The 27,871-nt window shown below is 42.2% G+C and overlaps 1 protein-coding gene across 1 annotated transcript; it reads left to right on the top strand.

Annotated features, from left to right (window-relative positions):
• LOC106592862 (hyaluronan synthase 2-like) lies at nucleotides 1–27,796 on the top strand. The gene is made up of 4 exons (XM_045696717.2): nucleotides 1–588; nucleotides 13,725–14,351; nucleotides 23,242–23,343; nucleotides 25,194–27,796. Exons 2-4 carry the CDS (start codon nucleotides 13,725–13,727, stop codon nucleotides 26,127–26,129), a joined length of 1,665 nt encoding a protein of 554 aa, XP_045552673.1. The 5' UTR covers nucleotides 1–588; the 3' UTR covers nucleotides 26,130–27,796.
• Nucleotides 27,797–27,871: the final 75 nt, after the last annotated feature.

The following is a 27,871-nucleotide window of genomic DNA, read 5'->3' as shown; positions in this document are numbered from 1 at the left end:
TATTAAAACAAGTCCAAAAACTCTCCCTGGTTAAGAGTCTTTTGAAATGTAAGGAGCTACGTGCAGGAAGCATAAACCCGGGGCGTCTGGAAGGAATTAGACGCTGAAGAAGTAGTAAAACTAGCGTGGTTGGGCAGTTCATGACTTTAACCTGTATTACCTACAGCTCTTCTCACCAACATTGACTACTGTTGAATGACAGTTTTTTCTTTTTTCTTTATTTTCTTTATTTCTTTTATTCATTGTATAAATTACACTTATGCCAAAGTTGACTAACAAGATGATTTGTATACACTTAAAATGTATACATTATATTATTAATGTATGCAAAGAGAGAAGTTAAAAGAAGAAAAAAAATACAATACTTGAATGAATCTTTTCAACCGTTCAAAGCAAGGAGACTTGGTAAATTGCACAAACTTTTTTCTTTATGAAGAACATTTTAAGAAGCTTCATGAGTGTTTCTGCAAAGGTGACTCAAGAAGGGACGTTGCTGAGAAGTTTTCTCCAAGTTGAACGCTGCAAACCGAGCCTATGCTGACTGCATCCATTTAAAGAAACGGCACAGCCACACACAGCTGCTTCAAGGTATGCCCATCACATCAAATGTATTCACTTTGTCAACTTTGTTATCAACTAACTAACTGTTTTATTTCGTTATGAGAACATACATTTTTATTTTGTTTGACATTTTCATTTAGAATAATTTGAATTAAATTAATGGAGCTTTGGGTGAAACTTATCAACTAAAGTTAACTGACATGTCATGGTTTTCCGGTAGTTGCCAAGTCATGGTTTAATCCACATCAGTGAATCGTTTCTGAAGTGATGCTTTATCTGTCAGGGTGTGGGAAGTATGTAGTGTTTGTTATATTAAAGTACTATGGTAGGATATAGACCGTAGGGCTACTATGCCATACAGAACAGTCCTGTAGACATGTTGATGTGTGGTTTGGTTAAGGCTTTTTTTTATAGACTTAAGTATTGCATTAATCTCAGCCAATATGCGGTGGATAAATTAAATAGTGTAACTATAAAGTCGAAACAAGGTAGTTCTTTATTATTCCCTGCTGCCTACGGGAGAGAAAAAAATCTGCACCATAACGTTTTAGAGTAAACTGGATTCACACGGTACTCCGTCGAGGCTGGGCATAATCACTGTCCAAATCATTTATTGTAAGGTTAGAATAAAATGTATGTTGACGTCACGGCCTCATACGTCATTCGAATAGCAGGGGTGCTTGAGCCAATGACAAGGCAGGTATTGGGTTTCCTTCAGAGCACACTCAGTAGAATAGAAATATCGTTTTTTCCATGGATACAGTATTTTATTTATTTTGTATTTATTGTCACAAACACAGGTTAGATGCGGTGAAATATTGTGTTTTACACGGTCAGCCACAGTAGTACTGGAGCAAATTAGGGTGAAGTTCCCTCCTTATTGAAGGACACAACGATTTTCGAACTTCCTGCCTTTCCCGCTCAGGGTTTTTTATACCTTCAGGGTGGATGCCCGCGCTGTTCGAAACACAGAAATAGCAGCCCGCCATTCATTCCATAGCAGTTTATTTAGCTAGTGGTTTTGAGTTGACTTGATTCCATAGCAGTTTATTTAGTTAGTGGTTTTGAGTTGACTTGATTCCATAGCAGTTTATTTAGTTAGTGGTTTTGAGTTGACTTGATTCCATAGCAGTTTATTTAGCTAGTGGTTTTGAGTTGACTTGATTCCATAGCAGTTTATTTAGTTAGTGGTTTTGAGTTGACTTGATTCCATAGCAGTTTATTTAGCTAGTGGTTTTGAGTTGACTTGATTCCATAGCAGTTTATTTAGCTAGTGGTTTTGAGTTGACTTGATTCCATAGCAGTTTATTTAGTTAGTGGTTTTGAGTTGACTTGATTCCATAGCAGTTTATTTAGCTAGTGGTTTTGAGTTGACTTGATTCCATAGCAGTTTATTTAGTTAGTGGTTTTGAGTTGACTTGATTCCATAGCAGTTTATTTAGTTAGTGGTTTTGAGTTGACTTGATTCCATAGCAGTTTATTAAGTTAGTGGTTTTGAGTTGACTTGATTCCATAGCAGTTTATTTAGTTAGTGGTTTTGAGTTGACTTGATTCCATAGCAGTTTATTTAGTTAGTGGTTTTGAGTTGACTTGATTCCATAGCAGTTTATTTAGCTAGTGGTTTTGAGTTGACTTGATTCCATAGCAGTTTATTTAGTTAGTGGTTTTGAGTTGACTTGATTCCATAGCAGTTTATTTAGCTAGTGGTTTTGAGTTGACTTGATTCCATAGCAGTTTATTTAGTTAGTGGTTTTGAGTTGACTTGATTCCATAGCAGTTTATTTAGTTAGTGGTTTTGAGTTGACTTGATTCCATAGCAGTTTATTTAGTTAGTGGTTTTGAGTTGACTTGATTCCATAGCAGTTTATTTAGCTAGTGGTTTTGAGTTGACTTGATTCCATAGCAGTTTATTTAGTTAGTGGTTTTGAGTTGACTTGATTCCATAGCAGTTTATTTAGCTAGTGGTTTTGGGTTGACTTGATTCCATAGCAGTTTATTTAGTTAGTGGTTTTGAGTTGACTTGATTCCATAGCAGTTTATTTAGTTAGTGGTTTTGAGTTGACTTGATTCCATAGCAGTTTATTTAGTTAGTGGTTTTGAGTTGACTTGATTCCATAGCAGTTTATTTAGCTAGTGGTTTTGAGTTGACTTGATTCCATAGCAGTTTATTTAGTTAGTGGTTTTGAGTTGACTTGATTCCATAGCAGTTTATTTAGTTAGTGGTTTTGAGTTGACTTGATTCCATAGCAGTTTATTTAGTTAGTGGTTTTGAGTTGACTTGATTCCATAGCAGTTTATTTAGTTAGTGGTTTTGAGTTGACTTGATTCCATAGCAGTTTATTTAGCTAGTGGTTTTGAGTTGACTTGATTCCATAGCAGTTTATTTAGCTAGTGGTTTTGAGTTGACTTGATTCCATAGCAGTTTATTTAGCTAGTGGTTTTGAGTTGACTTGATTCCATAGCAGTTTATTTAGTTAGTGGTTTTGAGTTGACTTGATTCCATAGCAGTTTATTTAGTTAGTGGTTTTGAGTTGACTTGATTCCATAGCAGTTTATTTAGTTAGTGGTTTTGAGTTGACTTGATTCCATAGCAGTTTATTTAGTTAGTGGTTTTGAGTTGACTTGATTCCATAGCAGTTTATTTAGCTAGTGGTTTTGAGTTGACTTGATTCCATAGCAGTTTATTTAGTTAGTGGTTTTGAGTTGACTTGATTCCATAGCAGTTTATTTAGTTAGTGGTTTTGAGTTGACTTGATTCCATAGCAGTTTATTTAGCTAGTGGTTTTGGGTTGACTTGATTCCATAACAGTTTATTTAGTTAGTGGTTTTGAGTTGACTTGATTCCATAGCAGTTTATTTAGTTAGTGGTTTTGAGTTGACTTGATTCCATAGCAGTTTATTTAGTTAGTGGTTTTGAGTTGACTTGATTCCATAGCAGTTTATTTAGCTACTTGTTTTGAGTTGACTTGATTCCATAGCAGTTTATTTAGTTAGTGGTTTTGAGTTGACTTGATTCCATAGCAGTTTATTTAGTTAGTGGTTTTGAGTTGACTTGATTCCATAGCAGTTTATTTAGCTAGTGGTTTTGAGTTGACTTGATTCCATATTCTTTGTTATCATTTATGATTAGCCTATACTTTCTGGAGATATTCATATCTCATCTGTTGTGTAGGGATTATAATTTTTTTCAAAGATGTACACCTACAGTATACAGTAGACTATTTTCATTTCTGAAAGTAAAATATCCCACTGGGCACAGATGTCAATTCAACGTCTATGCCACGTTGGTTCAACGTCATTTACTTCCACATTGGTTCAACTTAATTTCATTACAATGACGTGGAAACAATGTTGTTTCAACCAGTGTGTGCCCAGTGGGATATGACTGTAAATGGTAAAATTATAAAATACATGCTTTGAACTGTGTGAAAACAAAACCACATGACTGCAAGAGTACATGCTGCCATTCATTTTAACCGCATGAAGACTCCTGTTGAGACATGGTAGTCCTCAACTCAACATATATGGAGATGCTTAAAGCTGGACCAAGTTTGGGAATCCCTGATCTACCGGACCAGTACACATTTATAGTTGAACAATAACTTTGTCACAATAAGCCTGCTGCCTATGAGGGAAGTCATTTGTCCGTTCTGGCTCGGTCAAGGTTACTTACTCTTACTTACTATGAGGAAAGTCATGACTCAGCATGCCCATGGCTACGTGTGGGCCATTGCTCAACAACTTACACAGAGAGATGGCAACACACACAAACTAATGCATTGTTTATGTCTGCATTTCAGACTACCATTTATCTCATTTCTAGTAGGCGTACTCTCTATCTAATCCCACCTACAGTATATACAGTGTGCAATCAAGATCTCTGTAGGTTCTATCTACCAATGAGGTGGTTTGTGTTCTTACAGAGGAAGAGCTCTGTAGGAATATCCACCAATGAGGTGGTTGTGTATTTACAGAGGAAGAGCTCTTTAGGACTATCCACCAATGAGGTGGTTAGTGTATTTACAGAGGAAGAGCTCTTTAGGACTATCCACCAATGAGGTGGTTTGTGTACTTACAGAGGAAGAGCTCTGTGGAATATCCACCAATGAGGTGGTTAGTGTATTTACAGAGGAAGAGCTCTTTAGGACTATCCACCAATGAGGTGGTTTGTGTACTTACAGAGGAAGAGCTCTGTGGAATATCCACCAATGAGGTGGTTTGTGTATTTACAGAGGAAGAGTTCTGTAGGACTATCCACTAATGAGTTAGTTTGTGTATTTACAGAGGAAGAGTTCTGTAGCACTATCCACTAATGAGTTAGTTTGTGTATTTTCACAGGAAGCATTCCACGCCTGTTCCGTATTAGTGCTCCCAGTCAGGGCCTTGCCAGCCATGCTTAAACACTGCATGCTGGGAAGCAGGTAGGCAGGGAAGCTGGGAGGCAGGGAAGGAAGGAAGGAAGATGGGAGGGAGGGAAGGAAGGAAGCAGGGTAGGAAAGAAGCTGGGTAGGAGGGAAGCTGGGAGGAAGGAAAGCAGGGAATGAAGGAAGCTGGGTAAGAGGGAAGCAGGGAAGGAGGAAGGCTGGGAGGGAGGGAAGGAGGGAAGCTGGGAGGGAAGCTTGGAAGGAGGGAAGAAGGGAAGATAGGAGCGATGGAAGCAGCGAAGGAGGGAAGCATAAAGAGGAGGTGAGTAGCAGAAAGTCAGGGAGCTGGAGCAACAATAAGTAGTAGTGGTGGAGGATCACTGACCAGACCAGATAGGAAGGAGGGAGGGACAGAGAGATGTGATGGATGAGTCAGAGAGCTAGCTGAATCAGGAAAGCATCCAGGAGCCAAGGGTGGCAAGGCGCCACCACCGCCCAAGTTCAACATCACACACAGTCTCCTCCTCTTCCTGAGGTTCAACCCATCCAGAAAGAGAGAGGGAGCTGTATGAGGGAAGACTCTGTGTTGTACGGTAACTACTACAGCTGATTCCAATCAGGAGAGGAAGAGGAGTAGGGTGTTCCATTTAATGATGGAACACTTAATGACAACATGATTCCCACACCGTTGAGAATACTGCAGCCACAGGGAAAGGCCTTACATCTACATAGGGTTCCGGAACTACAAGAGGGTTAAGGGGTGGAGGGGGGGACGAGGACGTCACTTCACACACACACAACCACACACACACACACACACACACCCTTTTGACATATTACTAGTTGTCTCTTAATCACGTTTCAGAACCTCAGTGACTTTTGTTCATTGAGTTTGCTTTTAAGTCCAGTTCAAGAGAAGCTTCGATCTGAACTAACTACAGTAGTAAGCCTAGATAGAACTACAAGTATCTAACTACAAAAGCAAGCAAGAACTACAAGTAGCTAACTACAGAAGCAAGCCTAGCAAGAACTACAAGTAGCTAACTACAGAAGCAAGCCTAGCAAGAACTATAAGCAGCTAACTACAGAAGCAAGCAAGAACTACAAGTAGCTAACTACAGAAGCAAGCAAGAACTACAAGTAGATAACTGCAGAAGCAAGCAAGAACTACAAGTAGCTAACTACAGAAGCAAGCAAGAACTACAAGTAGATAACTACAGAAGCAAGCAAGAACTACAAGTAGCTAACTGCAGAAGCAAGCCTAGCAAGAACTACAAGTAGCTAACTACAGAAGCAAGCCTAGCAAGAACTACAAGTAGCTAACTATAGAAGCAAGCAAGAACTACAAGTAGCTAACTACAGAAGCAAGCAAGAACTAGAAGTTGCTAACAACAGTAGCAAGCCTAGCAAGAACTACAAGTTACTAACTACAGTAGCAAGCTTTAAGATAGTACAGTACTGTATATATAATTAACATCTTGTACAAGGATCCCTGGTCATTCCAGGCGTTCCTGTCTTTTAATCTGCTATAGAATAGTCGTCATGAGGCATGTGTTTCCTGCCATTGATAATGGCAGTATTGAGGGCCATCTTCATTTTACTGCAGCTGTGCCTCTTAGACATGAAGTGGAATCTCTGCAGACTTGAACTATAGTACTGTAATATAGTACCGTTACTGTATTAGCATGTAACACAGATGCGTTATGAAACCATAAATAATGAAATGAGGATCTAACTTTACTGGTCTTCATGACTACACATGAGGTTCCACTTCAGCGTGTGCTACACTAAATCCCATCCAGCAACAGAAGGACATCCATCGCTTTAACATTTATTAATTACAGGACACCAACTGATTTTTTTCCTTCAACAACCCCCTTCTATCCAGATATATTTCCCCCTTCTGCACATGCTGTAAGGTGTAAGTGCCATTGAAGCCATATATTCATGGTGATGGTACACCATTTGATTGATTGATTGATTGATTGATTGATTATTCCCCACATGAAGTTTCACCTCACCATACACCTCAGTATGTCAATTCAATGTCTTATTTTTTAATTCAACAACCCTCTTCTATCCTTTCATCCTCCTTCTACACATACTGTTAGCAAGGCAACTGTTACCAAGACAACTGTTACCAAGACAAGTGTTAGCAAGACAAGTGTTAGCAAGACAAGTGTTAGCAAGACAACTGTTAGCAAGACAGCTGTTAGCAAGACAAGTGTTAGCAAGACAAGGGTTATTAAGACAACATTTAGCAAGCAAATGTTACCAAGACAAGTGTTAGCAAGACAGCTGTTAGCAAGATAAGTGTTAGCAAGACAAGTGTTAGCAAGACAAGTGTTAGCAAGACACGTATTAGCAAGACAACTGTTAGCAAGACAACTTTTAGCAAGACAACTTTTAGCATGACAGCTGTTAGCCAGACAAGTGTTACAAAGACAAGTGTTACCAAGACAAGTGTTAGCAAGATAATGGTTAGCAAGACAATGGTTAGCAAGATAAGTGTTTACCAAGACAACTGTTAGAAAGACAAGTGTTACCAAGACAACTGTTAGCAAGATTAGTGGTACCAAGACAACTGTTATCAAGACAAGTGTTACCAAGACAACTATTACCAAGACAACTGTTAGCAAGACAAGTGTTACCAAGACAAGGGTTATTAAAGTTATATCAAGTGTGGGCGTGGTTGTGTCTGAAATGGCACCCTATTCCCTATCTAGTGCACTTCATACAGCTGTGGCCTACAGGGCTCTGGTAAAAAAAAGTAGTGCACTATATAGGGGATTTGGTGTCATTTGGGACACAGCCCACATCACTGACCAGGTGTGAACTGCACCTCCACGGCGGTAGACCACTACATTAATAAAGTGTTTTTGACTACAGCAGGTATTCCTTTTAGAGCTGTAAAGTCCATTGACCACAGTCATTGCCACGATTATATTTCAGTTGTTGAACAGAACAGACCTCAAGTCCTCTTGGCCCAGTTTCAGCTTTGCTCAGTTCTGCTCTGGCCGCGGTGTTGTATTTCATCTAAACCGTCAAAGCCTTGGAGTTTAGGTTTTCCCCACTGACCATGATTCAACTGTCCGTTGAGTCTATCCAGCTCAGCACAGGAACCCCTCCCTGTGTCCGCCTAGCCTTTATACCCCTCCTGGAACAGGTCCAGGTCCAGCAGAATCAAACTAATGGTCTTCATGTTGGATTCTCAGACATGTAGTCAGACAACAGGTGTAAATATGAAGTCTTTACATGTCAGCTACCATGCCGTTTCACCAACATGGCAGATACATTACGCTATAGCCTACAGAAACACACACACATGTGCGCACATGCACATACAGGCTCACACACACACACGCAAGCCCAAACACAGATACACACACACATATACACACACACACACACACACACACACACCGCGAGCACAAACACAGATACACACACACACACACACACACTCACTCACTCTACCTCAGCTGAAGGTACAGTACAGTATAACATGACATGTGTTAGACTTGCTGTTGGCTGCAGCCACAAGGTTTTTATTGGTTATCTTCACTCTCCTACATCCCCCTTCACTTACTCAGCCTTCACTCTCCAACATCCCTCTTCACTTACTCAGCCTTCACTCTCCAACATCCCCCTTCACTTACTCAGCCTTCACTCTCCCACATCCCCCATCACTTACTCAGCCTTCACTCTCCTACATCCCCCATCACTTACTCAGCCTTCACTCTCCAACATCCCCCATCACTTACTCAGCCTTCACTCTCCTACATCCCCCTTCACTTACTCAGCCTTCACTCTCCTACATCCCCCTTCACTTACTCAGCCTTACTCACTATCAATTGAGATCATTGGCGGTGTTATCTCAGGCAAAGGGAGTGTCCCGCCCAGACCCAGACCCAGGCCCAGACCCAGGCCCAGACCCAGCCCCAGCCGACACAGTGCGTCAGTCAGGCCGCATCACAAATGGCACACTATTTAGTGCACTACTTTTTAACAAGGGCTCATATGGCTCTGGTCAAAAATAGTGCACTATACAGGGAATAGGGTGCCATTTGGGACGTATTGTCAGTCTGGAAGTGTTCAAGCTAACCCACCAGCAAACAGCCCTAGACATCACACACAGGGCCTTGTGCAACTGTGAGGTGACATCATCTCAATACGTTGATGACACCCTCAATGTCTCACACACACACACACACACACACACACACACACACACACACACACACACACACACACACACACACACACACATTTGACATACTTTATTTACATCCACCAATTACATTTTATTTCAATCCACCATTCAATTGAAACATTTCAAAGGTCCCTGTATGCATGGCACTCAAGGGTACAGAAAGCACCTCCTTCTCCAAACAGTCCACGACAGCTGAAACAGAGCAGTACCTAGCCAATTTCTTTGTCCTAGTTTTTGTCAGGCCCACAATCTGGAGGCTCCACCCGAAGCTGTCCAAGCGTGCCACGAGGGACTGGTGCTTAAGCAGCTTCTCGGCAAAGGCCTGCTCCAAGTAGCCGTCAAATGAGCAGCCCACTTCCAAGATGAGCACTTCACCCTGGCCCCCATCAACAACAATATCTGGTGTTTGGCACACAGAAAAACACATCATCATCAACATCAAACCAGGGTTTAGATCTACATAGGGTCCGGAACAACAAGGGTGTTAAGAGGGGGGGGGGGGTGCAAAACGTCACTTCAAACACACATTAGTGGTTAATACTTCTGCATCTGGCCCGCAGGGTTTAGCTATCTAGGCTGTTTTAGCACCCTCTGAAGGGGGGGTTTAGGTTCACAGTTGACACAAAGTGTAGCCTACAACAGTGAGACTTGAAAATAAAGATTTTAGGGTTGGGACACTCTTTGTACTGGTTTAACACTACAGACGTTAACACCAATGCGTTAGGTTAACCAGTTGGCCAAGTGGTGGGGACTTGGAACATATGGAGGGGAATGGAGTCAGATGTCTTGTAAATGTGATGACGCTTAAAGTCCAGAAACATGCCAGTTCAGCACTCAGCTCGCCTCACACACTGATTACATCCACTTTTCATCCTGTATCAAGTGATCCAGGCCTTAATCCATGCCAAGAAGGTGGCTGATTTTATAAAAAGAAACCAAACTACAGTCTAGACACAAGGCATATCAGGGTTTCTTTGCTTCACAACAGCATCGAAACACTTCAAGGTGTCACTTATGCAATCAAATATCCAAGACTTTAACCACGATGTACCACCTTCTTCTTCACTGTGACAGATAGAGGGGTCTTTCATGGAGAGTAGCCTCTGCTGAGTCCCTAACAACCAGATGGATGTTCCAGTTTTCAGGGGAAATGGAAAGAGAGCCTGTGACTTCGCGTGACTTCCACTTTTGGATGTTAACAAGGAGACACTCCATCTTAACTCATCCTCCACATTTACTGGATTGGTTGAACAGTGCAGAAGAGAACCTCCCCCGACAGTTTATTTCCTTCTCGTCAAGACCAGGATGTACTGTAGGGAATCTAGTTTCAGACCAGTATGTAGGGGATCTAGTTTCATACCAGTATGTAGGGAATCTAGTTTCAAACTAGTATGTAGGGGATCTAGTTTCAGACCTGTATGTAGGGAATCTAGTTTCAGACTAGTATGTAGGGAATCTAGTTTCAGACCTGTATGTTGGGAATCTAGTTTCAGACCTGTATGTTGGGAATCTAGTTTCAGACCAGTATGTAGGGGATCTAGTTTCAGACCAGTATGTAGGGAATCTAGTTTCAGACTAGTATGTAGGGAATCTAGTTTCAGACCAGTATGTAGGGAATCTAGGGAATCTAGTCCTTATTCCAAGTCAAGGAGGCGGCTGATTTAAAAAGTCAAATAACTAGTACTCAAGTCAAACAAGACATGTCAGGGTTTCTTTGCTTTTAGACAGCCTTGGACAGCCTTGGACTGCAACTTATACTACAAGCCTTTAATATAGCCTACCAAGACGACCTCTTCCTTTAATATAGCCTACCATGACGACCTCAGTCTTTAATATAGCCTACCATGACGACCTCAGCCTTTAATATAGCCCACCAAGACGCCCTCAGCCTTTAATATAGCCTACCAAGACGACCTCAGCCTTTAATATAGCCCACCAAGACGCCCTCAGCCTTTAATATAGCCTACCAAGACGACCTCAGCCTTTAATATAGCCTACCAAGACGACCTCAGCCTTTAATATAGCCTACCAAGACGATCTCAGCCTTTAATATAGCCTACCAAGACGACCTCAGCCTTTAATATAGCCTACCAAGACGACCTCAGCCTTTAATATAGCCTACCAAGACGACCTCAGCCTTTAATATAGTCTACCAAGACGACCTCAGCCTTTAATATAGCCTACCAAGACGACCTCAACCTTTAATATAGTCTACCAAGACGACCTCAGCCTTTAATATAGCCTACCAAGACGCCCTCAGCCTTTAATATAGCCTACCAAGACGACCTCAGCCTTTAATTTAGTCTACCAAGACGACCTCAGCCTTTAATATAGCCTACCAAGACGACCTCAGCCTTTAATATAGTCTACCAAGACGACCTTAGCCTTTAATATAGCCTACCAAGACGCCCTCAGCCTTTAATTTAGTCTACCAAGACGACCTCAGCCTTTAATATAGCCTACCAAGACGACCTCAGCCTTTAATTTAGTCTACCAAGACGACCTCAGCCTTTAATATAGTCTACCAAGACGACCTCAGCCTTTAATATAGCCTACCAAGACGCCCTCAGCCTTTAATTTAGTCTACCAAGACGACCTCAGCCTTTAATATAGCCTACCAAGACGACCTCAGCCTTTAATTTAGTCTACCAAGACGACCTCAGCCTTTAATATAGTCTACCAAGACGACCTCAGCCTTTAATATAGTCTACCAAGACGCCCTCAGCCTTTAATATAGCCTACCAAGACGACCTCAGCCTTTAATTTAGTCTACCAAGACGACCTTAGCCTTTACTTGACCAAGGCGTACCACTTTGTGCTCCATTGTGACAGATGGGTCTTTAGTGTTACTGGACAGACCCATGCAGGCAGCATTGGACACATCAAAGTGTCACTTATGATAGATCCAAGATCTTTAATTAAAACAAAGTAACAAGATGCACTACTACCTGCATCACTGTGACAGAAGGGTCTTTAGTGGAGACCCAAAAAACTGGCATTTAAATAAAACAAGACATGATAGTGTTTCATTGCTTTTCAACGGCATTAGACACCTTGAAGTGTCACTTAAACTATCTCATGTCTAAGCCTTAAACAAAAGGTGCCACCCTCCTACTGCCTAAACTGATCAAATGTAGCAGCATATTCTTCAATGTGGCAGAAGGGTCTTTACTGGAGAGGCAGCGTTTTACATTTCCCTGCTCTTGTCTTCCCACGGAGATATAAACAGATGATGTCAGAGGGTGGTGCTCGCTCTCTCGCTCCACTCTTACGTCTGCCCAGCAGATGGGATGCAGCATTAATAAAGAGACTTGGAACAATCGGCCATAGAGAACCATCTGACATTTAGAGGGGGATTTTGGGGAGGGGGATGTAGGGAGAGAGGGATGGAAGGAGTCTGTTTACAGTCTGTCTTGTCCTGTTTTTTTGTTGTTGTAAAACATGGAGTCTGTTGCTATGGTGACAGAGTAGAGTTAGAGCTTTTACTGTGACACATCGTAATGATGATTATTAGGTACATTTATCATCATTATCATCATTATGGTGATTATTAGGTACATTTATCATCAATATCATCATTATGGTGATTATTAGGTACATTTATCATCATTATCATCATTATGGTGATTATTAGGTACATTTATCATCAATATCATCATTATGGTGATTATTATGTACATTTATCATCATTATCATCATTATGGTGATTATTAGGTACATTTATCATCAATATCATCATTATGGTGATTATTAGGTACATATATCATCATTATCATCATTATGGTGATTATTAGGTACATATATCATCATTATAATCATTATGGTGATTATTAGGTACATTTACCATCAATATCATCATTATGGTGATTATTAGGTACATATATCATCATTATCATCATTATGTCTTCTGTATATTTCTAACAAGTTGACCAATTAATATCTGAAGCTGTGTTCATTTAGTAATTACCGTATCAATGTCCTCCCAGTGTCCCTACTGTCATCTCATTATTGATCCCACTGTATGTCCCTACTGTCATCTCATTATTGATCCCACTATATGTCTCTACTGTCATCTCATTATTGATCCCACTGTATGTCTCTACTGTCATCTCATTATTGATCCCACTGTATGTCTCTACTGTCATCTCATTATTGATCCCACTGTATGTCCCTACTGTCATCTCATTATTGATCCCACTGTATGTCTCTACTGTCATGTCATTATTGATCCCACTGTATGTCTCTACTGTCATCTCATTATTGATCCCACTGTATGTCCCTACTGTCATCTCATTATTGATCCCACTGTATGTCTCTACTGTCATCTCATTATTGATCCCACTGTATGTCCCTACTGTCATCTCATTATTGATCCCACTGTATGTCCCTACTGTCATCTCATTATTGATCCCACTGTATGTCTCTACTGTCATCTCATTATTGATCCCACTGTATGTCCCTACTGTCATCTCATTATTGATCCCACTGTATGTCTCTACTGTCATCTCATTATTGATCCCACTGTATGTCTCTACTGTCATCTCATTTGACATTGACAATGATTCTGTTCTGGTTTGCTTTTCCAGATGAAATGTGACAAAGCTCTCACCTACCTAAGAATTTTCGGGACGACAATGTTTGGAGTCTCGCTACTCGTGGGAATCTCTACCGCCTACATCATGGGCTACCAGTTTTTCACCACGGCACGAAACCACTTGTCCTTCGGGCTGTACGGGGCCATCCTGGTCGTCCACCTCATCATCCAGAGCCTGTTTGCTGTCCTAGAACACCGGAACATGAGGAGATCCCTGGAGACGCCCATCAAACTCACCAAATCACTGGCCCTGTGCATTGCAGCCTATCAGGAGGACCCGGCCTACCTGAGGAAGTGTTTGGTATCGGTCAAGAGGTTGACCTACCCGGGCATCAAGGTCATCATGGTGATCGACGGGAATAACGAGGACGACAACTACATGATGGAGATCTTCCGGGAGATCATGGGGTGGGATAAAGCCACCACGTACGTCTGGAAAAACAACTACCACCACCGGGGACCTGAGGAGACGGACGAGATGTACGCTGAGAGCCTACAGGCCATCTCGCGCCTTGTGCTCAATAATAAATGTGTCTGCATCATGCAGAAGTGGGGAGGCAAGAGGGAAGTAATGTACACAGCCTTCAAAGCCCTGGGGAGGAGTGTGGACTATGTTCAGGTAAGTCCTGGGGGGAGGAGGGGTTGGAGGGGGGCGGTGGGGTACACAAAGACCCTTTTGTGCTTTCTTTCTTTAAAAGGATGGTGTGGAGGCCTTGTGTATGTACTGTAGCCCTACGGCTGTAAGGCTAATGCTGTTCACAGAGTGCTAGAGCTCAGCGTGAAACCCATTTACATATGTTTCTGCACTCAGTCCAACTCAGACAAAGTGGGGAGACCTGTAGGCTAATAGGTTGGAGTCAGATCATGTTGCATAGCATCGTGTCAAAACACAGTATTCTCAGTGAGGAACTTTAAAAGTGACAGTATCCACATTAGCTACTATCCCAAGGTGTGTATTAACTTCCTACATTAACATTTACTAAGTAAACAGCACCAACTGTGCTGTATATACTACATTGTGAATAGTTATACAATAATATTGTAGAGTAGGTCCTCCAAACTGCTCTGGATAATACTGGAGTGTAGGTCCTCCAAACTGCTCTGGATAATACTGGAATGTCGGTCCTCCAAACTGCTCTGGATAATACTGGAGTTTAGGTCCTCCAAACTGCTCTGGATAATACTGGAGTGTAGGTCTGATGAAACTGCTCTGGATAATACTGGAGTGTAGGTCTGATCAAACTGCTCTGGATAATACTGGAGTGTAGGTCCTCCAAACTGTTCTGGATAATACTGGAGTGTAGGTCTGATGAAACTGCTCTGGATAATACTGGAGTGTAGGTCTGATCAAACTGCTCTGGATAATACTGGAGTGTAGGTCTGATGAAACTGCTCTGGATAATACTGGAGTGTAGGTCTGATCAAACTGCTCTGGATAATACTGGAGTGTAGGTCCTCCAAACTGCTATGGATAATACTGGAGTGTAGGTCTGATCAAACTGCTCTGGATAATACTGGAGTGTAGGTCTGATTAAACTGTTCTGGATAATACTGGAGTGTAGGTCCTCCAAACTGCTATGGATAATACTGGAGTGTAGGTCTGATGAAACTGCTCTGGATAATACTGGAGTGTAGGTCTGATCAAACTGCTCTGGATAATACTGGAGTGTAGGTCCTCCAAACTGTTCTGGATAATACTGGAGTGTAGGTCTGATCAAACTGCTCTGGATAATACTGGAGTGTAGGTCTGATCAAACTGCTCTGGATAATACTGGAGTGTAGGTCTGATCAAACTGCTCTGGATAATACTGGAGTGTAGGTCCTCCAAACTGCTCTGGATAATACTGGAGTGTAGGTCTGATCAAACTGCTCTGGATAATACTGGAGTGTAGGTCCTCCAAACTGCTCTGGATAATACTGGAATGTCGGTCCTCCAAACTGCTCTGGATAATACTGAAATGTCGGTCCTCCAAACTGCTCTAGATAATACTGGAGTGTAGGTCTGATCAAACTGCTCTGGATAATACTGGAGTGTAGGTCCTCCAAACTGCTCTGGATAATACTGGAGTGTAGTTCTGATCAAACTGCTCTGGATAATACTGGAGTGTAGGTCTGATCAAACTGCTCTGGATAATACTGGAGTGTAGGTCTGATCAAACTGCTCTGGATAATACTGGAGTGTAGGTCCTCCAAACTGTTCTGGATAATACTGGAGTGTAGGTCCTCCAAACTGCTCTGGATAATACTGGAGTGTAGGTCCTCCAAACTGCTCTGGATAATACTGGAGTGTAGGTCTGATGAAACTGCTCTGGATAATACTGGAGTGTAGGTCCTCCAAACTGTTCTGGATAATACTGGAGTGTAGGTCTGATCAAACTGCTCTGGATAATACTGGAGTGTAGGTCTGATCAAACTGCTCTGGATAATACTGGAGTGTAGGTCCTCCAAACTGTTCTGGATAATACTGGAGTGTAGGTCTGATCAAACTGCTCTGGATAATACTGGAGTGTAGGTCTGATCAAACTGCTCTGGATAATACTGGAGTGTAGGTCTGATCAAACTGCTCTGGATAATACTGGAGTGTAGGTCTGATCAAACTGTTCTGGATAATACTGGAGTGTAGGTCTGATCAAACTGTTCTGGATAATACTGGAGTGTAGGTCCTCCAAACTGTTCTGGATAATACTGGAGTGTAGGTCCTCCAAACTGCTCTGGATAATACTGGAGTGTAGGTCTGATGAAACTGCTCTGGATAATACTGGAGTGTAGGTCCTCCAAACTGTTCTGGATAATACTGGAGTGTAGGTCTGATCAAACTGCTCTGGATAATACTGGAGTGTAGGTCTGATCAAACTGCTCTGGATAATACTGGAGTGTATGGGACCTATTCAGTGCACTACTTTTGTCCAGGGCCCCTAGGGCTCCATTTGGGACGCAGCCTAGTACACTGCTGTCTTTCCACCGTAAACTCCTGGTTTCAGTTATAATTCTAACCTCTGATCCAAAGCTTATGGAGGGCTAACTGTGTTGGTCTTGTCACAGATCTGTTTTAGCTAGCTATTCGCTACCAGACCTGTGTGGTTATTCTCACTGTGGGGTCGTCTGTCTAACGTACCTGATCGTGACGGTTAAAGCCTTGGCTTGGCAACACACAGATGACTTACTTGACTTGACTTAGGTTACGTCCCAAATGGCACCCTATTCCCAAACATAGTGCACTACTTTTGATCACTACCCTAAGGGCCCTGGTCAAAAGTAGTGCAGTATATAGGAAATAGGGTGCCAAAACAGTTCGGTAGAGTTTGTGCATATAGGGTATTATAACAACATTTTGTGACATTTTAGTTCGTTTTGGACTACGGTCAGGGTTTTTTCAGCTGTTCGTGCACACACATTTTTTTTCTGGAGGCAAGCCTAAGTTCGGTGTCTGAAGTTTCCACCCCTTCGTCGGTGATTGGTCAACGGTAGGGATTCTTCAATAAAGTCTTTGTTGTCATTCAACATAAGACGACTTGTTTTCATGCACATTTTTTAATTGAAAAACACTGCACCAAACATCTTAGTTAGATGTAAAATTGTGTGACTAAGATCACTTCGGCAAAAAACAGATTTCTTGAGTTATCTTAGATTAATTCAGACTATTTTGAGGAAGTGTATACTGGCTACGGAATGTCAAAATGGACAAACAGTACTATTGCCGCTCTTTTATCATTTTTAAAGTGAAGGTCTTTTTAAGAGAGTATGCGAGCACACTCGTTCGGTTCGACTAGCTTCAGCCAACAAGTGCTCAGCATAAGTGGGAACTCCTTCAAGACTGTTGGAAAATAATTCCAGGGTGAAGATTCAGCCGAACTGAAGCATGCTGACGCTTTTATTCCTTTTAGCTACTATTGGAGCAGAGGGCCTCGACAGTTCAACACAGACATGACAGATTGTTCTCTAAGGCCATGTCCTTTCAAAGGTAGCCAGTTTAAACTGAATTACTCCAAATTGCTTAAATGGAAATAAAAAATAAAAATATCTACATCATAGTCATTATCTCCAGAACCATCCCTGCGTCAACATATGTGAAAATTGCACATTTCTATGTTTTGTAGTAAAATAGATAGAAGAAGATGTTTCCAATGACATCATCGGTGTGCATCATGTGATTTTAACCAATTGTGAGGAGGCATTATCTACTAATTACCTACTAATTGTCTACTAATTAGTTTATGATGTCATTGGAAACACCTACCTTCCTCCATCTTTTTTTACTACTAAACATAGAAACGTGCCATTTTCAACTATGTTGACGTTGGAGTGGTGCTGGAGATGATGGCTATGACATTGAGTTGTCCCTTTAAGCATTCCTCTTAGTAGTCCTGTTATGTCGGATAAGATATGTTGCATCAGTGGATGAACTTGACGTGACCTTTATTTAGCTACCGGTTGCTGCATGATCATCACAATAAACTAACATGGCCCGAATGCGTCCCAAATAGCACCCCTTTTTCCCTATATAGTGCATTACTTTTGACCAGGGCCCATAGGGTCAAAAGAACTAAACCTTATATTCTCACCATAACTGTGTGTGAATGTATTGATATTGTGGCATAGGGTAACACTTAACTACACAGGCGTAAGAGAAACTTAGTGTAAGGTGTTACCCGGCATGGCTTTGCGGTGTCATTATTCTGTTGGCAGGTACATTATGGGTAATATTCACCACACTGTGAGAGGAAAGCCCCCCAGGACACCCAAGCTGTCCTCAGACAACCCCTCGTTTGTTCGAGGACTAGCTCCATGTGACCGGCGTACTACGGCGTTAGGAGAAGGACTACAACGCTGTCTGTCAGACAGAGGACATGTCCTACGTTAGGAGAAGGACTACAACGCTGTCTGTCAGACAGAGGACATGTCCTACGTTAGGAGAAGGACTACAACGCTGTCTGTCAGACAGAGGACATGTCCTACGTTAGGAGAAGGACTACAACGCTGTCTGTCAGACAGAGGACATGTCCTACGTTAGGAGAAGGACTACAACGCTGTCTGTCAGACAGAGGACATGTCCTACGTTAGGAGAAGGACTACAACGCTGTCTGTCAGACAGAGGACATGTCCTACGTTAGGAGAAGACTACAACGCTGTCTGTCAGACAGAGGACATGTCCTACGTTAGGAGAAGGACTACAACGCTGTCTGTCAGACAGAGGACATGTCCTACGTTAGGAGAAGGACTACAACGCTGTCTGTCAGACAGAGGACATGTCCTACGTTAGGAGAAGACTACAACGCTGTCTGTCAGACAGAGGACATGTCCTACGTTAGGAGAAGACTACAACGCTGTCTGTCAGACAGAGGACATGTCCTACGTTAGGAGAAGACTACAACGCTGTCTGTCAGACAGAGGACATGTCCTACGTTAGGAGAAGACTACAACGCTGTCTGTCAGACAGAGGACATGTCCTACGTTAGGAGAAGGACTACAACGCTGTCTGTCAGACAGAGGACATGTCCTACGTTAGGAGAAGACTACAACGCTGTCTGTCAGACAGAGGACATGTCCTACGTTAGGAGAAGGACTACAACGCTGTCTGTCAGACAGAGGACATGTCCTACTTAGGAGAAGGACTACAACGCTGTCTGTCAGACAGAGGACATGTCCTACGTTAGGAGAAGGACTACAACGCTGTCTGTCAGACAGAGGACATGTCCTACGTTAGGAGAAGGACTACAACGCTGTCTGTCAGACAGAGGACATGTCCTACGTTAGGAGAAGACTACAACGCTGTCTGTCAGACAGAGGACATGTCCTACGTTAGGAGAAGACTACAACGCTGTCTGTCAGACAGAGGACATGTCCTACGTTAGGAGAAGGACTACAACGCTGTCTGTCAGACAGAGGACATGTCCTACGTTAGGAGAAGACTACAACGCTGTCTGTCAGACAGAGGACATGTCCTACATTAGGAGAAGGACTACAACGCTGTCTGTCAGACAGAGGACATGTCCTACGTTAGGAGAAGACTACAACGCTGTCTGTCAGACAGAGGACATGTCCTACGTTAGGAGAAGACTACAACGCTGTCTGTCAGACAGAGGACATGTCCTACGTTAGGAGAAGGACTACAACGCTGTCTGTCAGACAGAGGACATGTCCTACGTTAGGAGAAGGACTACAACGCTGTCTGTCAGACAGAGGACATGTCCTACGTTAGGAGAAGGACTACAACGCTGTCTGTCGGACAGAGGACATGTCCTATGTGTAGTATGGATCCAGATGGAACATCAGTGAATCCATTGTTCGTCTGCTGACTTTATGACCCCCGACCTTAGCCTTTTGTGATGTAAAAACCCTGTGGTATTTGTGGTACAGGTCAACCGACTGACGCCAGATTGAACATGTTTTACTGAGGAGACCTTTTACACAACCTATTCCCCATAACCTCTTATCGAAGGAACAACTCATTATTAGCGGTTTTCATGTCATCTCCCCAAGCTGAGGCTCGTTACAGCTGCAATCTGTTACCTCTTTTACAGTCAAACTATAAATATTAAATGGGACTTTCCCCCTTCGTTTTCAGCATCTGTAGTCTTTGCAGTGATTTGTTGCGGGTGATCTGTGAATATTCATGCCATTTATGGACCTGTCAGAACAGGTTTGGTGCTAACGTTGCTATGGGACTGGTTGCCAAGGGGCAGTGATCAAAGAAATAGAATTCCATTTCTATGGTAGTGATGCAGCATCGCTTAATCAAACACTCTACAGATGATGAAAATAACATGAGGAATGTTGTGCACATTAGCAGACGTGCCAACAGGCTATGCCAAACTACACATGAGTATCTGTTCTCACCGGGAAAGGGAGAATGTGTGTTGGTGTTCTGTGTATCAAAACCAATAGACTGGTTAGGGGTACAGAAGTCTATTCCTGAAGTGGTTTGATTATCTTCTGGCCATATCATTCTCTTTAGTTACTCTCCTTTCATGCCATTTGTGTTTTAATACATTTCTCTTACAGTAGAAAGATATAATTGAATTATCACAGCGCTACATGATCAAAATGTATTCCTTTTCAAACAATTCAAACAGCTGTCTTGATCTTTCTCCATATATGACCATTTTGAAACAGCTATACAGCTATACTACAAAATCTCTGTCACCATCAGAACACAACCAATCACAACACAACCCTCTCTCAATCAGAACACAACCAATCATAACACAACTTCTCTCAATCAGAACACAACCAATCACAACACAACCCTCTCTCAATCAGAACACAACCAATCATAACGCATCTTCTCTCAATCAGAACACAACCAATCACAACACAACCCTCTCTCAGTCAGAACACAACCAATCACAACCCTCTCTCAGTCAGAACACAACCAATCGCAACCCTCTCCCAGTCAGAACACAACCAGTCATAACACAACCCTCTCTCAGTCAGAACACAACCAATCACAACCCTCTCCCAGTCAGAACACAACCAGTCATAACACAACCCTCTCTCAGTCAGAACACAACCAATCACAACCCTCTCTCAGTCAGAACACAACCAATCAAAACCCTCTCTCAGTCAGAACACAACCAATCACAACACAACCCTCTCTCAGTCAGAACACAACCAATCACAACCCTCTCTCAGTCAGAACACAACCAATCACAACCCAGCCCTCTCAGTCAGAACACAACCAATCACAACCCTTTCTCAGTCAGAACACAACCAATCATATCCCTCTCTTAGTCAGAATACAACCAATCACAACCCAGCCCTCTCAGTCAGAACACAACCAATCACAACCCTCTCTCAGTCAGAACACAACCAATCACAACCCTCTCTCAGTCAGAACACAACCAATCACAACCCTCTCTTAGTCAGAACACAACCAATCGCAACCCTCTCTTAGTCAGAACACAACCAATCACAACCCTCTCTCAGTCAGAACACAACCAATCACAACCCTTTCTCAGTCAGAACACAACCAATCATATCCCTCTCTTAGTCAGAACACAACCAATCACAACCCAGCCCTCTCAGTCAGAACACAACCAATCACAACCCTCTCTCAGTCAGAACACAACCAATCACAACCTTCTCTTAGTCAGAACACAACCAATCACAACCCTCTCTTAGTCAGAACACAACCAATCACAACCCAGCCCTCTCAGTCAGAACACAACCAATCACAACCCTCTCTCAGTCAGAACACAACCAATCACAACCCTCTCTCAGTCAGAACACAACCTTACTGTATCACTTCCAGTCTAGGAAGCCGTCCCAAACAGCACATCAACCTTCCTTCCAGCCTTCCAGCCAAACCCCAGCCCTCCTTACACCGGCCCCAATGATTTCACTTCCCCAATGAAATCATTCCCAATTAAGGAGTGACTGAAGAAACCTTTCTGATCTGTGAAGAGATCGCTGCAAATATGACTTTACTCACACGGTTGGTTGTTGACCAACTGACGGACCTTCCCACTTGACACTAACTTGTTTTGGAACAATCTTTCCGGGGAAACATCCACGTTGCAAACAAATCTTCAACTTGACATCCAAAAGAGTTTCAAAGAAACACAAAGCAACACTGTACATCAGTAATCAGTGTAATTAATGTACCAACACTGTACATCAGTAATCAGTGTAATTAATGTACCAACACTGTACATCAGTAATCAGTGTAATTAATGTACCAACACTGTACATCAGTAATCAGTGTAATTAATGTACCAACACTGTACATCAGTAATCAGTGTAATTAATGTACCAACACTGTACATCAGTAATCAGTGTAATTAATGTACCAACACTGTACATCAGTAATCAGTGTAATTAATGTACCAACACTGTACATCAGTAATCAGTGTAATTAATGTACCAACACTGTACATCAGTAATCAGTGTAATTAATGTACCAACACCGTACATCAGTAATCAGTGTAATTAATGTACCAACACCGTACATCAGTAATCAGTGTAATTAATGTACCAACACTGTACATCCGTAATCAGTGTAATTAATGTACCAACACTGTACATCAGTAATCAGTGTAATTAATGTACCAACACCGTACATCAGTAATCAGTGTAATTAATGCACCAACACTGTACATCAGTAATCAGTGTAATTAATGTACCAACACCGTACATCAGTAATCAGTGTAATTAATGTACCAACACTGTACATCAGTAATCAGTGTAATTAATGTACCAACACTGTACATCAGTAATCAGTGTAATTAATGTACCAACACTGTACATCAGTAATCAGTGTAATTAATGTACCAACACTGTACTTCAGTAATCAGTGTAATTAATGAGCTGCTGATTGGTCAAATTGGCCAATATAAAACAAACATATCCCGCCCAAAAAGTTGATGAAGGACTCTTTGTCCGTGTAACGAGATCTTCTGGCCTAGTTTAACTTTCTAACTTTGTGTTCTGAGAGAGAGAGAGCGTGAGAAGTGTTTTGGGTAAAGTGTTTTGTGGATTCAACAGGATCGTGTGTCCCCCTTGTGTTTCAGGTGTGTGACTCTGACACTATGCTGGATCCTGCGTCCTCTGTGGAGATGGTGAAGGTTCTGGAGGAAGACCCCATGGTGGGAGGAGTGGGAGGAGACGTCCAGGTAATGTCTCCATTGTTATTGACTAGTCTGTTTGTCTGAGACGGTGTTCTCCTAGCCTGGTACCGTACTGTAGGTGCTGAAACCAGCTCCAGTCTTCTGTTGATAGAAGACTAGTGTTGCGTTCAGCACAGTGGAGTCTGCTGAGGGGAGAACGGTTCACAATAATGTCTGGAATGGAGTAAATGGAATGGCATCAAACCATGTGTTTCATGTATTTGATACCTTTCCACTCATTCCGCACCAGTCATTACCACGAGCCCCGTCCTCCCCAATTAAGGTGCCACCAACCTCCTGTGGTTCAGCACCTACAGTACATACGGCATGAATACAAAGCTAGGGTTGTCCAACTGCTTTCAGAGATGTACTGGGTGTGCAGGTGGGTCATCTAACCCAGTGGAGTCTGCTGAGGGAAGGATGACTCATAATAATGTCAGGAATGGAGTAGAATGGAGTGAATGAAATAGTATCAAACACATGAAAACCATGAGCCGTCCTCCCCTCAGCAGCCTCCACTGATCTGACCCATCACTAACAAAGCTGGTAAAAAATGATCCTGATCTTCAGTCTGGACCGTGATTGGCAGATCCAGGTGTGTTACTGCTGGACCAAAAAGCCTGACCACCCAGTAGCTCTCCAGGACTCGGGGTTGGAGACCCCTGCCTTATATAGTGCACTGCTGTAGTCTACGTGTCTACACTGCCTAAACGGAACTCTATTCCCTATAGAATGCACAACTTTTACCTAGAGCCCTTTGATCCATAAGCACAATTTGGGCTCTGGCCAACAGTAGTGGACTCTATAGGGAGGCTGTGGGAATCTTCAGATTTTCTCTGGTTAAGCTGAGAGAATCTTCAGATTTGCTCCAGGTTAAGCTGAGAGAATCTTCAGATTTGCTCCGGGTTAAACTGAGAGAATCTTCAGATTTGCTCCGGTTAAGCTGTGAGAATCTTCAGATTTGCTCTGGTTAAACTGAGAGAATCTTCAGATTTGCTCCAGTTAAACTGAGAGAATCTTCAGATTTGCTCCAGGTTAAACTGAGAGAATCTTCAGATTTGCTCCGGTTAAACTGAGAGAATCTTCAGATTTGCTCCAGGTTAAGCTGAGAGACTCTTCAGATTTGCTCCAGGTTAAGCTGAGAGAATCTTCAGATTTGCTCCGGGTTAAACTGAGAGAATCTTCAGATTTGCTCCGGTTAAACTGAGAGAATCTTCAGATTTGCTCCGGTTAAGCTGAGAGAATCTTCAGATTTGCTCCAGGTTAAGCTGAGAGAATCTTCTCACACTGTGGTTTATTAACTGATGTAGTGATGTTGATGCCTTTACGACCCACATTTAGAAGTTACAAAGAAATAAACACAAACCTCTTAATAGTATTTTGATAGCTTTTTCAACAAGTAAGCTTCAGTACATAAAATAAAGCTTTAGTGCTTTCTTTTATGATCCTGTAAAGTATTTCTGGACAAGAGAAAGAGTAATGGTTAAGCCTACACAGTTGTTGAGGACCAAATCTGGCCTTATTGACTTTAAAGTTCCCTGAATACCAAATAATACAAACTATAAAAATGAATCTACACAACAGGACATTCCTTGACAAAATTGAGTTAGCCTATACCTTAGGCTTACATTGATTACTCTCATGTGAGAATTCTACACAATAGCAGGTTGATAGGGTGGAACATTTGTAAGAGCTCTGGGAGAGTTGATAGCATTTTATTTTGCTAATTAGGGGTCCTTAAACCAATTGCCCACGATTGTGCCGTTTGGTTGCTATGCTAATACTATAGAATGTGTTTACAGCAGTTGTTAACCAACTTAAATACCCTGACCCTATGTGTCTTTCTTCCTCCACAGATCCTGAACAAATACGAGTCCTGGATCTCGTTTCTTAGCAGCGTCCGTTACTGGATGGCCTTCAACATCGAGCGAGCGTGTCAGTCCTACTTCGGCTGCGTCCAGTGCATCAGTGGACCACTGGGAATGTACAGGAACAACCTGCTCCACGAGTTCATAGAGGATTGGTACAACCAGACCTTCATGGGCAGCCATTGTAGCTTCGGTGATGACCGCCACCTCACCAACCGCGTGCTGAGCCTGGGCTACGCCACCAAGTACACGGCCCGGTCCAAGTGCCTGACCGAGACCCCCATCACCTACCTACGCTGGCTGAACCAGCAGACCCGCTGGAGTAAGTCCTATTTCAGAGAGTGGCTCTACAACGCCATGTGGTTCCACAAACACCACCTCTGGATGACCTACGAGGCTGTCATCACTGGGTTCTTCCCCTTCTTCCTCATCGCCACGGCGATACAGCTGTTCTACCAGGGGAGGATCTGGAATATCCTTCTCTTCCTATTGATCGTCCAGGCGGTCGCCCTCATCAAGTCCTCCTTTGCCTCCTGCATGAGGGGCAACATCGTCATGGTCTTCATGTCCTTCTACTCAGTGTTGTACATGTCCAGTCTGCTACCGGCCAAGATGTTCGCTATCGCCACCATAAACAAGGCTGGCTGGGGCACGTCAGGGAGGAAGACGATCGTGACTAACTTCGTAGGGCTCGTTCCCATATCGGTCTGGTTCACCATCCTCTTCCTTGGCATTATCTATACGGTCGTCCAGGAAACCAGAAAAGATTTTCCTTTTCCAGACTCTGAAAAGATAGTCTTAATCGTTGGTGCGATAGTGTACGCCAGCTACTGGGTCATGCTCTTGACGTTGTACATGGTACTGATCACTAAATGTGGCAAGAGGAAGAAAGAACAGCAGTATGATATGGTGCTGGATGTATGACATCTCCCTCCTTTCCTCCTCCTCCTCCTCCCCTGAAACTCCTCCATTGGGTCTTAAACGCCACTCTATTTCCTGTATAGTGCACTACTTTTGACCAGGGTCCATACAGGGCTCTGGTCAAAAAGTAACACACTTTTTAGGGATCAGGGTGCAGTTTGAGATGCAGACATTCTCCCTCTCAACGTTTACAAAGTGAAGAATCTCAAACTGCTCTGATTGTTGGACTCTCGGCAGGTGACGTGAAGTGACAATGCCAAAAGAGCGATATCATTGCTGCTGTGACTGACTGATACAAGAAACTACAGATATTTCCTTCTGAAATATTATGGTGATGAGGTAAAAAAGAAATAAAAAATGGAACTCTTGTTGGTGATGTGTTTTGCCAAATGGAAAACCACCAAATGGACATCCTGTTTTTCCACATAGATACACAGAGATGATATGCATAATGTCCTATGCACTTTTACGTCTCACTCTCATTGTGCATAATGCTTGACAGAGTCATTTGAAGATGAAATACCTCAGTGGTTATGCTTTTCATTGTATGAGTGAGTGATCGGGATGCACCCAGAAAATGGCTCGTTCTTGATCATAACATAATTTATGATGTTTTTGGTCATATTTGTCATTTTTTTATACACAGTTCTTAATGAAAGTCAAAGCTGGAATTTCTCAGTTCTTTTGGCCATGCTGTATCTGTTGACTTGTTACTTTGTAAGTTACATATTATATTTTAATGCCTTTTTATATAGACTTTTTTAATTCTATTTTTGCTTTAATAACCACCAAAGATTCTTTATTTTCATTCATTTTTATATAAGATGGGGAGAAAAAAATACATTGTGCATTCAACTGTTATAACAATGATGTGTATCTGACCAAAAAATGTGAAGTTAACAGCTGGGTTTTTGTCTGCAATGATAACAATAAAATGCAATTCTAGGGATAAGTTATTGAATACAAGAAGGGTGATTAACCTGTGTTTTTTATGTACATTGACAGATAACCAGCAATATTTATAAGAACATTCTGTGGTTTATAGATAATTATATATTTGAATATACATTTCAGACCTTATAGAGACCAATACTCGTTTTGGAGAGGTAGCCGTTCTGCAGGATTTTGCTCCAGCCCTAATCTTAACATAGCCTTTCTCAAATCTAAATTAGCAAGACAGCACAAACAGATCTGGGACCAGGCTAGCTCTAACACACTCTATTCTACTGATCAGCACAAGCTGATCTGGGACCAGGCTAACTGTTACTGCAGGGCAGGGCTGGAGCAAAAGCCTGCCACGCAGTATCTCTTCAGGCGGCGGTTTTGACCACCTCTTGCCTTACTGTCGGACTTCCTGAAATAGTTTTCAAGGTTTCATACGAGTTCACATGAGGACATTCGTAACATGATGCATTCTGAAAATTGTATAAACAATGCGTTAATCCACATCAGATTAAAATCCCAAAAGATACATTTTCATGTATCATGTATCGATGTAATGATCTATTCCAGAGTATTTACTCTTTAGAGAGTTTAAGAACACATTTTAGTCCATCTTATTAAAATTGATCAGACCGAATATTGAACCGTGACTTTGGGATCATGGGTAGTACTATCATGAAGCACTTTTGTGTTGTGCCAAAAAATAAAATAAAAAAAATAATGTCTTACTATGTTTAGAAAGTTGTCATTATTAATCTGTAATACTACCTATGCCATAATGAATACGTGTGACTCCCTCGTGT

The sequence above is a fragment of the Salmo salar genome, chromosome 02 (genome assembly GCF_965601325.2).
Source record: "Salmo salar chromosome 02, fSalSal1, whole genome shotgun sequence".
In the NCBI taxonomy this organism is placed as follows: Eukaryota; Metazoa; Chordata; class Actinopteri; order Salmoniformes; family Salmonidae; genus Salmo; species Salmo salar.
The sequence above is the reverse complement of the archived record's forward strand: the minus strand, read 5'-3'. Positions and strand labels throughout refer to the sequence as shown.

Bases quoted from the DNA above. Each gene is read 5' to 3' on its own strand.
- LOC106592862 (XM_045696717.2), top strand. From the start codon at position 13,725: ATGAAATGTGACAAAGCTCTCACCTACCTAAGAATTTTCGGGACGACA. The intron at 14,352-23,241 runs GTAAGTCCTGGG...CTTGTGTTTCAG, and splicing joins GGAGTGTGGACTATGTTCAG to GTGTGTGACTCTGACACTAT. The intron at 23,344-25,193 runs GTAATGTCTCCA...CTTCCTCCACAG, and splicing joins GAGTGGGAGGAGACGTCCAG to ATCCTGAACAAATACGAGTC.